An 11819-nucleotide genomic window follows, 5' to 3' on the forward strand; every position below is an offset into this window, starting at 1 on the left:
CCCCACACGCATGCCGTACACACACACAACAGACCCAATCTTAGCACATCTAAGGAAGATGAACAGTTAAATCTCGAGCTCTTTAGCAGGGCCACAGTGGCACGCGCCTTTAACCCCAGCACTCGGGAGGCAGAGGCAGGCAGCTCTGAGCTCAAGGCCAGCCTGGTCTACAGGGCAAGTTCTAGGACAGCCAGGGCTACACAGAAACCCTGTCTGGAGAGGAACAACAACAAAACATAAAACACTCTTCCCTGGAGAAGGAGCAAGCCCTATAGCACGAAGGGGTGACCTAGGCAGAGGGAGCCTCCCCAGCAGAGCCCCAGGGTGGAAGCTGCTTCTAAGACAACCCGAAAACAGCCCTAACTGTGTCAGACAGAAAAGGTACATCCAGAGAGGGGCCAGCAACTGTGGGAGACACTCAGTAGTCATCTTGTTGCAAGGCCATCAAAAGAACCACATGAGAGGAAAGACCACAACATGGGAGCCATACTCTTAGGGAAAATTTGTCTGACAGAAACATGAACTGGAGAGACTGCAACGGTTGCTATTTCAACATACTAAACCAGAAATGCTCGTCTGAAACCCAACTTGACAACACAACAGGGCCTGTTCTAGAGCCCTGCCTTTTCTGTCTGCTGCTGGGGTGGAAGTCAGGGCCTTGAATATGCTGAAGCACTCTCTCCCACCCAGCTACACCCACCTGGCCCCCTGCCTCTGACTAGGCAAATGGGGTGAGGCTGGCTGATGAATCAGATAATATCTTGGGTAGCAAAATGATGTCGTCCCTTCTCACAAGATGCTGTTGCTCCGAACCCAGGACTCGTGACTCTAACTTATTTGGCAACAGCGACTCTGCAGATGTGACTAAGATTCCAGCATTTTCGAATGAAAGATGGGAAGCTTATCAGGGACAATCAGCATGGGCCTAATCGCTCTGCTCCGTAGGCACAGAGCCTTCTAGCTGCACTGCACAAGGTACTAAAACATGGAGGAAGGGTCAGAGACAGGGACTTGGCCTAAGAGGCTGGCTCTAATGTGGAGGTGCTGGCAGGAAAGACTGAGGGGTAGGAGTGGCCCTGTCAGACAGTTTCAGAAGCTGGAGACTACTCAGTTTGGCCTTAGCCAGACACAGTGGCGCACACACGCAACTCCAACACTCAAGAGGCCGAGGCAGGAACATCACGAGGCTCAGGTCACCCTGTTACATAACAAGTCTGAAGCCACAATGAAGAGGGATGGGAAGATGACTCAGCAAGGGCCCAAGTGAGGATTCCTGGACCCACGTAAAAGCTGCAAGCGGAGAAAATGACCCTAGGCTCGACAGCTAGCCAACCTGATCAAAGAAGAGCTCTGGGCTCACCGAGAAGATTTTTAAAAAAAGATTATATATACAGCATGCATGCCTGCAGGCCAGAAGAAAGCACCAGATCTCATTAGAGATGGTTGTAAGTCACCATGTGGTTGCTGGAAATTGAACTTGGGACCTCTGGAAGAGAAGGCAGTCCTCTTAACCTCTGAGCCATCTCTCCAGCCCATGTGAGAAAGATCTCAAAAAATAAAATGGAGATAATTTTGGAAGACAACCAACAGTGACCTCTGGCCTGGCAACACATGCACACTCACACACTGAATATACTAATAAATGTACTCGGTGTGTGTGAGTGTGTGTGAGTGTGTGTGTGTGTGCGTGCGTGTGGAGAGAGAGAGAGCACGCTAGCTCAGTCGTTAAGAGTTTACCGTACAAGTCCAAAAACTTAAATTTGATCCTCAGAATCCACACAAAGATGAAAGTGTGTCAATGCCAACAATCTGACCTCTGACCTTCACACATACCACGGTAACACCCCCCTCAGTGTAGTAACTACAATTTATAAAAGTTATGTTAGGATAGCCCTTAGATGTCTATATGCATGCTGAGGAGCACAGCTGCAGTCATACACACGCATACATATGCAAATGTAGTACACACCTGGCACAGGCTCACAAGGCTGCAGGAGGGAAGCCGAGTTCAAGATCACCCGGAAGTATACAACTAGACCCTGCCTTGAAATTACCAAGAAATTAGGGCCAAGCATGGTGGCACATGCCTTCCAGCACTTGGGAGGCAGTGGCAAGCAGGCAGGTGATCCAAGTTCAAGGCCAGCCTGGTCTACATTCTCAGCCAGGGCTACACAGAGAAACCCTGACATAAAAAACAAAAACATTTCCCACAAACAGCAAGAAACTAGAAGTCAGCTCCCCAGGAGGACAGACTCCCTGCCCGTTTCCAGAAGGAATCCAGCCCAGGAACATCTCGGTTTCTTCTCTACCCATCCCACCCCTCAATTCCTGACCTACAGAACGATAGCAAGAGAACAGTAGTGTCTGTCCCAAGGTGTGGCTCAGAGGCACAGCACCTGCCTGGCATGTCTGAGAGCCCCAGCTCCACTGCCACACTGAGAAGATAGACAGAAAGTCACCTCAACCTCTGAGAAAAGAGCTACATGCTAAACCAGGCTTGGCAGCTCATGCCGGCAACCCCAGCAGCACTCGGAAGGCTGAGGCAGCAGGTCAGAGAGTTAAATAGCCTGGGCTACAAAGACCCAGTTTAAAAACAGAAGGGTGACTTGAGATCTGGCACACAAACTGCCTAGGCAAACTGCAGAAAGAACAAGTCTAGATCATTCTACAAGCGAGCTTGGAATAAAATCCAACAGTCTACTGCACAGCGTACCTGAATATATTGTAGACGCTCCCTGCTCGCTGCTGCGATGGCCCAGGGTAGAGACCTAACCTGCTACCATGAGTTCAGCAGGCCTACAGAACCCTGAGTCAGCTCCAGCCCCATTTTTCAGATAGCTCACCGAGTGGTAAAACAGCTGCCCTGAGTTCCAACCCCAGTAACACCCGCCCCCCAGAATGGATGGGGAGCCCTGAAGAGATGGCTTCGTGGCTGCATTGCTCTGCACCTGGGTCAGGCAGCTTACAGCACCCTCTCCCCATGTAACTCCAGCTCTGAGGGACCCAACCCCTTCCTGTGATCTCTATGGGCACATGCATGCATATGACACACACACACAGATAAATAAATGGAAATGGACAGGGCACCAAGATTAAGATGACAACTACAGCCGGGTGTGGTGGTGCACACCTTTAATCCCAGCACTCGGGAGGCAGAGGCAGGGGGTTTTCTGAGTTCGAGGCCAGCCTGGTCTACAAAGTGAGTTCCAGGACAGCCAGGGCTATACAGAGAAACCCTGTCTCGAAAAAAAACCAAAAAAAAAAAAAAAAAAAAAAAAGACAACTACACCACTGTAAGGGACAGCATAGGATCTGCTGCAGAGAGAGGTACCCCCACTCCCCACCCCCTCCACCAGAAAGCTAACAGACATACAGGCCTGGGATCAACTTCAGCACAGCAAAAATAAAGTTTAAGTCATAGAACTCGACCCGCTTCCTAATAAGCTAAGCCAGGCTGTATTAGCCTTCTGCAGAGTGAGCCTAAATGCAGAGGGAGAAAGTCAGCGCCTGGAGAGCTTGCTTAGCGCAGCTGAGGCTCCACAGAAACCACGGATGCCAGCGCCTGAAGTGGAGGCAGGAGGATGAGGACTTCACGTCATCTTAAGCTACTCAGGAAATGGGAGGCCAGATCCAGCTACCCCACTGTCTAGAAAACTCCATCAGAAAAGGGCTGCGGAGGTCAGTGAAGTGACTGTCACACAAGCACAAGGACAGGAGTTTGGATCTCAAAACTCAAAGACAGGCATGGACCTGAGAAAGGTCCCCTGAGCTTGCTGGCCAGGCAGACTAACTGAATCAAGTGCTGCAAGGTTAAATGAAATGGTCTCAAAGCAAAGGTTATCAGTCCCCTACTCAGTGGCACAGGTAGGAGAAGGGTTTGTTAGCTCCAGGCCAAGTTCTACAACAGCTGGGGTTCTATAGTGAAACCTTGTCTCAAACAAAATTCAAAAAGCAAGGAAGGTTGAAAGTGAAAACCCATTTGCAGGGCTCCAGGGGCACCAGGCACACACGTGGCGCACAGAGACACTCACAGCAAAGCACCTACACAAGTAATCAACCCGCCTGCCTCCACCACCCCCTCTCAGCATAAGGGAGAAGGCAAGAAACCAATTCCAAAAAGTTCAAATGTAACTTTAAAATAAATAAATAAGCTTTTTAAGCTGGCCATAATAGCACATGTCTCTAAGTAGTCAAGAGGCAAAGGCAGGTGGATATTTGAGTTCAAGAGCAATCTGGTCTACACAGAGTTCCAGGTTAGCTGAGGCTACATGGTAAGACCCTGTCTCAAAATGAAATAAAGTTTACAGTCAGATGAAATGGCTCCACAGACAAAGACACAGGTTGTCACGTCCCACGACCTGAGATCCATTTCCAGGACCCCTAAGAACTGACTCAAGAAAGGTGTTTTCTGACTCCATCCATACACTGTACAGACACAGACAGATAAACATAGTTACCCATGGCTTGGTGAGACAGGCACTTGTTACACATTCTTGACAGCCTCAGTTTGATCCCAAATCCACATAAAGGTGAGAGAGTAATAAACACCACAAAGACCTCTAACTCCCACGAAGACCTCTATATGCCACTGTGGTGCATATGCACAGAAAATTAAAAAGCCGTCCCCTAACACATACCTTCATGTATATGTACATATATATGTGTATATATGTATATCACACACACCATTTATACACAGGTTTAACAAAAAATAAGTAAAGAGCAAGCCAGGCATGTAACACACATCACTCAAGAGGCACAAGAATGGCAAGATCAAGACCAGATGAACTACACAGAAACTGTGCCTGGAAAACAAGTTTTAATTTTAAAAAACTGACTGAAAGAAATTAAAAACCCATGCCAACCAAGGAATCTCAGCTATGTGAAAGGACACCCCCTGCTCGGGAAAAGAAATCCCTCACCTTGCAAGGTGTGAACGTCTGAAATGAGGCCTTAGTTGAATTCTAACTTGTGACCCTCCTGCTCCTGCCTCCTGATGTTACAGGCCATGGCCACAACATCTCACTAAAAAGCATGATTTGATTTTTGAAAGACACCAGGTTTACTATATCTCAAAGAAACTGTCAGTCTGGGGCTGGCGAGGTAAGAGGGATGCTACCAAGCCTGATGATCTGAGTTCCCATACACAGATCCTGGGGAAAGGCCAGTTCCTGCAAGGGGTCCTGACGGCCACACAAGCTGTAGCACAGACCCACATACACACTTAAAGACTTAAAATCCAAATGTTGAAGATACTATATTTTATATATCCAGAGGAACTATGCACACTTCTATTTAAACAAACTGCTATTTAAATACAGAATAGCAGCATGGATGGAAGCTGCCTCAAGGCCTACTCAGCTCCTGGACTATCCTCCCAAATGCAGGTACCTCTCAAATCTCATACTGTAGACATTTTGCTAGTAAGTTTTTCTAAATCAAGAAAAGCTAAGCCAGGCACGGTGTCATATTCCTGTAATCCCAGCACTTGCGTAGATACAAAAGATCAAGGCTAGCCTGGGTTAGACAGACAGCCGGAGGCTAGCCTGCTTGGCCTACAGGAATCCCTTCCTGGAAATGAAAACAAAGCATACACGGGTAAACCAACCAACCAGAGGACAGGAAAGACAAAAGACAGAAAGGCAGGTTACAGACTGTCTAGCTTTAAAAAACCAAATACTTTAATTATGTATGTATTTTTTGGTAGTATAAAGAAATCTGTTGAGGTGTCTCACAAAGGCTTCAGATTTTTATGCCTATACAATCAAAAACAAGCATTCAAAAAACTAACCCAAACTATCATGATGGCACATGCCAGTAATCCCAGCCCTGAGGAGACACAGGCAGAGAGAGAGAGAATTCCAGGCCAGTCTCCAAAACAAGTGAAAGGGCTGAAGTATAGCTCAGTACAGAGCTTCAGGTCCAACCCTGGGGGCGAGCTGGGGGCAGGGGTATTTGACAAGGGGAATTCGGTCAGCCGCTTCTCCCACTTTATCCCCCAAAGCTCAAACGGGAATCGGCCTGGCATCACCCCAGTAAACTGATCCCTGGGACAGCAAAAGCAGACTCAGAATCGGGTTGGGATATGTCCAGCACTAGCAGGGCACCTATGACTAATGCTCAATGACGCGCGGGACAAGCTTTCAGGAATGAACTGATTGACGATGCCCTTCTGGAACAGGAAGCGGGAGCCAGTGTTCCCGCCAATCCTTGCACACAGCCGTCCTCATGGAGGCGTGGAAGGTACTAGTGGAGGGCCCATTACCCAGGTCTTCCTTGACTGCTTGGGGGCAGAAAGGGGGGATTCATATGCACTGAAATGGGGGACTTTACCTGCCATCCCTCACTCCTGGAAATAAACACTGGACAATGTAAAAAGCTTCCTCGATGGCGCCAGGACCGAAAGAACTGGTTTACAGGTGCTAAAATAATAGGGCGGGGGCCGAGACATCTCACTACCATTCATCTTTCCTTCCCCCTGATAAACACTTTGGATGGAGTTAAAGGTTTCCTCGATTGCTCTGGGATCTCGGGACACAGTTATGTCACTGCCAAAGTGGAGGGCCCATTCTGCAGCACTAGCTCTTTCCAGGCAGAGTCTCTTTGATAGCTCCAGGATCGCAGGAGCTCCTTTACGTTAGGATGAAAACAAAACAAAAACCCACGAGGGCTGCAAGCTACCCAGGCCCGGTCCGGCCCGGCCCGGCAGGATGAGAGAGAAAAGGTCCTAGGACTTGACAGCGGGGCTGGGAAGGAGGGCCCTTCTGAACCAGGGCCAGGGGACCAGGCGGAGGGACCCTCGGGTGGGCGCGGCGGGATCTGCAGGGCACCGGAAGTGGAGGCTGGAGCGGGGTGGGGGCTTCAGGGTGTCCACAGGCCGGGAGAGTGGCACTTCCTGCACACCCAGGAGCCTGGCTGACCAAAGAGGGGAACCCCTGAGGGTGTCCCCAAGCTTGTTCTATTTCAGAGGGCTGATCCCCTTGCTCCCTCAGGCTCCCAGTCAATGGGCTTGCCAGCACCCCGGCCCCCACCCATTTTGGCGCCAACAGCTAAGGGCACGCGCGACAGGAAGCACAGCCCGCGCCAAACGCTGCCCCGCGCATGCGCGCCCGGGCTGTCAGCGGCCGCAGGGCCACCCGGAGATACCCCAATATATGCCTCGGCATCGGTCCCGCCCCTCACCCCCACCCTGCGTGGCACCTACCGCCTGCGGACATGGTCGGGGAGCGAGCCTGCCGGGGAGGCAAGCGCAGGCACTCGGGCTGGAGCTGTTCGCGCTGGCATCTTGCAGGTTGCAGACGACAGGACAGCTCTGAACGAGACCCCGGCTTTTTCGCGCGCGCGGAAACCAATTGGGAGGGGGCGGCGCAAGCGGAAGCAGCATGTACCACACAGGGCAAGAGAGTGGGGGAAGACCATGCTATGCCCGAAGGGATTGCGCATGCGCGCAACAGAGGCACCCACACCTCCTGGCTATAGTGGGCTCGTCCGTGCTGCGACTGGCGCCACCCACCTCTCCCTTGCCTGAAGAGGTGGCTCGGCACTTGAGAGCAGGTAGTGCTGCCCTTGCAGAGGATGACCCTGGTTTGCTTACCAGCACCCGCATCCAGCCGCTCCAAGCCCCTGTAATTCCACTTCCAGGGGGTCCTACGCCTTCTTCTGGCCTCTATGGGCATTGCACTCACATGCACAACACAACTTAAAAATCTTTTGAGTCTGGCAGAGGCTGTGGCATGCATGCGTTTGATTCCAGCACTCAGAACGCAAAAGCCAGAGGATCTATGTGTGTTGAGCCTGGTCTAAAAACAAAATCTTTTGAAAAAGGAAAAAGCCAGGCAGTGGTGGCGCATGCCTGCAGTCCCTTACACTAAGGCAGAGGCAGGCAGATCTCAGTTTGAGGCCAGCCAAGTCTATACAGTTGAGTTCTAGGACAGCCAGAGCCACACAGAGAAAGCCTGTCTCAAAACAAAACAAACAAAAGTGGGCTTGTCTGCGCTGTGGCTAGCTTCCTCCCTACATCCACCCACATCCAGCCACTCAAAGCCCTGTAACTCCACTTCCAGGGGAAGGCCTCTGTGGGCACTGCTCTTAAATGCACCAACAATTTTTTAACCCAAGATAGGCTTGACTTTACTATGTATACAATAGATAATACGATTGATCTTGAAGTTCAGATCCTCCGGCCTCTCTGGTCTTGAGTGGTGGATTTATGGGTATGCCCCACTGTAACCACTATCTTCACTGTAAGATGAAATCTGTGGTTCTGTAGTGTCTAACTATATGTTCATAATTGTACAACATATTTCTGGAACTTTCCATCTTCGGGAGGAGAAACTATAGGCATTGCTCTATCCCCCTCCCCTTCTGCTCATCTTTTGTAGAAATACATGAACCCTTAAACAAAAGGCCTCCCATCTAACCCCATCTTCACCCCCTTGTCCTCTAAAACGACCATGAGCACACCATCTGGACTCTTCCTCAGTGGCTTCATCTATCAATCAGAGCTGAAATCGCCTCCTTAAAAAGGTAATTCAGAAGAGAATTGGACCAATATACCAATGAGTATAGTGGAAAGGCCAGGAACCACTTCTGCCATCTGGGTTGAATAAAAAAAAAAGCAGATCGCAGAGAAATGATATTTTCTATTTACCTTCCACATGGTATGGAAGGACTTAGAATATACAGTTCAACAGCAGAATATTAACCTCACAGCAGAAGCCTTGGGAGTCATCCCTAGCACCAGATGAATAAAACAATGACGGAGGACCAGAAAGACAGCTGAGAGAACTGAGCCGGAAGTTGTCTCCCTCTGACCATGTGTGTAAGTTGACATCACATACCCACGCACATGTACACAAATGTGAAATTGTTAAAGAACCTTTCCCAACAAAGGTAACTTTAAAAATCCTGAGGCACTGGGGATGGAGAGATGGCTCAGTAGTTAAGTGCTCAGACTGCTCTTTCAGAGGTCCTGAGTTCAATTCCCAGCAACCACATAGTGGCTCACAACCATCTGTAATGGGGATTTGATGCCCTCTTCTGGTGTCTCTGAAGACAGCAACAGTGTACTCATATACATAAAATTTTTAAAAAATCCTGAGACAGGCATGATAAAAGACATCTATTCTAGCACTTAGAATCTAATGCAGGAAGATTGGGAGTTTGGAGCCAGCCTCATTACATAGTGAGATTCAGGGCCTTGTCTAAAGGAGAGACAGACAGACAGAGACACAGACAGAGAAAGAAAGGGAGAAGAAAGGAGAGAAGAGCCCGGCGGCGGTGGTGCATGCCTTTAATCCCAGCACTTGGGAGGCAGAGGCGGGCAGATTTCTGAGTTCGAGGCCAGCCTGATCTACAAAGTGAGTTCCAGGACAGCCAGGGCAACACAGAGAAACCCTGTCTCAAAAAACAAAAACAACAAACAAACAAAAAAAGAGTCAGACAAACAGATACAGAGGGAAATAGACCCAAAGAGAGCAAGCAGTACGAGAGAGAGACAGAGAGCGAGCGAGACAGAGAGCAAGCGAGACAGATTCCAAGGACCAGGAATGTAGATCTATTTCAGTGCCTCCTCAAGTGCAATGGGCATTTCGAATTGTAGGTTTGACGAGATGCTCAGTCTATCATAGGCCACGGGGACAGCACTGGGAAAAGGAGGAAAGATAGAAGGCAGAACAGGGTAACCAGTAATGTCAGAGGGAGCCGTCAATCAGCCAGAACCTAGCCCTGCCACCCATAAACCACTTAGGAAAGAAAGGAAGGACCCAGATGGGCAGATTTCCTGTTCAGTTGCTTCCAGTCAAGGAGCAAGGTCCTGGGAGTGAGGCCCATGCATACTAGGGATGCTAACACTGAACCTGGCCCTCACCAGCCAGATTCCCAGCCAGTTTCCAGGGACAGCTGCTTCATTAGCAACTCCTGCCTAGAGGAGAATGAAAAGTGTGGAATCTGGGCTGGCAGGATGGCCCCAAGGGTAAGGGGCTGCCAGTCCATCCTGATGTCCTGAGCTGCATGGCAGAGTGGGAAGGAGAGGACCGTCTCCAAGCTGTCCTGACTGCTACACATGCACCACAGTACATGTTAGGAACCTTCCTACACCAGATTTAAATATATATAATAAAAAGAATCAAGCAAGCCTTTGTCCCATCTGCAGAGCGCTAGCTGGGCACGCACACCCTCCACTGGGCACGGCTCCATTGACCACTTACCATTTCAAGCCTGTGTGCCCCAGGACTTCCATCATTTCTACCCAGAACATTCTCTGGGAAGATTTGTACAGCCCCAAATACTTCCACCAAAACTCCCTCAGACCACACGAAAGCCACCTGTTACTCCTACCAGACACCATTCTTAGTAGCCAGGGCCAGAGTCTTTTACCATCTGCCTCACTGGAGTGGAGGTCGAACTTTCATAGACAAAGGGATATTGAAGGTTTTGTGAACCACATACTCAGAGCTGCACCCACTGAAGTCAAATAGCTATAGAGAAATCATTATCCTGACTGTGTCCCAATAAAACTTTATTAATACAAAACCATGGTGAACCAAGTACAGCTACCTGCTGAATCAGCACATAGATTACAGGGGTTGCCTGGTACACAGATAAGGCACAACTCTAGTTATAAAAGTGTTTTTCTAAAACAAAGCTATTTTTCGTTTCACAATTCTGTCATTACATTTCCCAAAGGAAAACTGGGGCCCAAACTGGATCAAGATGCAAAAGTAGGTTTACAGTCTACAGTCCATCGTCTACCCAACTTGACAAATTGATGGGATGCTTGAAATATCACACAAAAGGCTACATGTGGCTCAGTGAGAAGAGCCTATTCTGGATTCTGTGCCCAACACCAAAAAACACAAGTACAACAGCATGAACTTCCAAACAAATGGTTTTTGTTGTTTTGGTTGGTTGGTTATTTTGTTTGTTTTGAGTTTGTTTTTTTTTTGGTTTTTGGTTTTTTTTTTTTTGGTTTTTGTTTTTTTTTTTTTTTTTGGTTTTTGGTTGTGTTTTTGTTTTGTTTTTGGTTTGTTTTTTTCAAAATAAGGCTTCTCTGTGCAGTCTTGGCTATCCTGGAACTTCCCTCTGTAAACCAGGCTAGCTTTGAACTCAGAGCTGCCTGCCTCTATCTCCAGAATGCTGGGATTAAAGGTGTTTGCCAGGACCACTTGGCTAACAAGTGTAATTTTTTTTTTTTTTTTTTTTTTTTTTTTTGGTTTTTCGAGACAGGGTTTCTCTGTATAGCCCTGGCTGTCCTGGAACTCACTCTGTAGACCAGGCTGGCCTCAAACTCAGAAAACCCCCTGCCTCTGCCTCCCGAGTGCTGGGATTAAAGGCGTGCGCCACCACGCCCGGCTCACAAGTGTAATTTTTTAGAGATACTTTCAAGCTGGGTATGATGGCATACACACCAAACCTTTCTCCAGGCTCCAATAACTTGTCCAAGTCAGAAATGCAGATATTGTCACTCGTGCTATACATCCACCTTCTGAGAGCCCCCATCTGAGCAAAGCCCAGAACTCTGCCTGGCATCATAGGGACTGGCTCCAGCACCTGCCTGTTTTACAGGCAGCTGGCAAACTGCCCCTCCAGGTGCCCTCCCTATCCCTAGGCTCCTGGCTTCCCCCTCTGATGCCAGCCTGGCCTCATCCCCAGGTACAGAGAGAAAGCTGTGAGAAGGTTTACACGTCAGAACACCTGGACTTCCCTCACCACACCTGAGTGGCTTCTCAGAGCTCATGGTGGTCCCCTCAAACTTCCACAGCAACCAAGTGGCCTGATAAAAAGCTAGCTATAGCTTACAGTCAGAACTCCAAATTCAA

General features: G+C 48.9%; 1 protein-coding gene across 2 annotated transcripts in view; it reads right to left on the minus strand.

Annotated features, from left to right (window-relative positions):
* The window catches only part of Dnmt1 (DNA methyltransferase 1), a 46313-nt gene extending 38870 nt beyond the window's left edge, over window positions 1-7443 (minus strand). The window contains exon 1 of one of the 2 annotated variants that reach the window (XM_085844455.1): window positions 7205-7443. In XM_085844455.1, the coding sequence (XP_085700581.1) occupies window positions 7205-7443 (239 nt within the window). The remainder of the gene's footprint in view (window positions 1-7204) is intronic. The other variant, XM_085844456.1, reaches the window with a different exon arrangement.
* Window positions 7444-11819: the final 4376 nt, after the last annotated feature.

The sequence above is a fragment of the Mus caroli genome, unplaced genomic scaffold, assembly GCF_978045245.1.
Source record: "Mus caroli unplaced genomic scaffold, Mus_caroli_1 scaffold_11, whole genome shotgun sequence".
Classification (NCBI taxonomy): domain Eukaryota; kingdom Metazoa; phylum Chordata; class Mammalia; order Rodentia; family Muridae; genus Mus; species Mus caroli.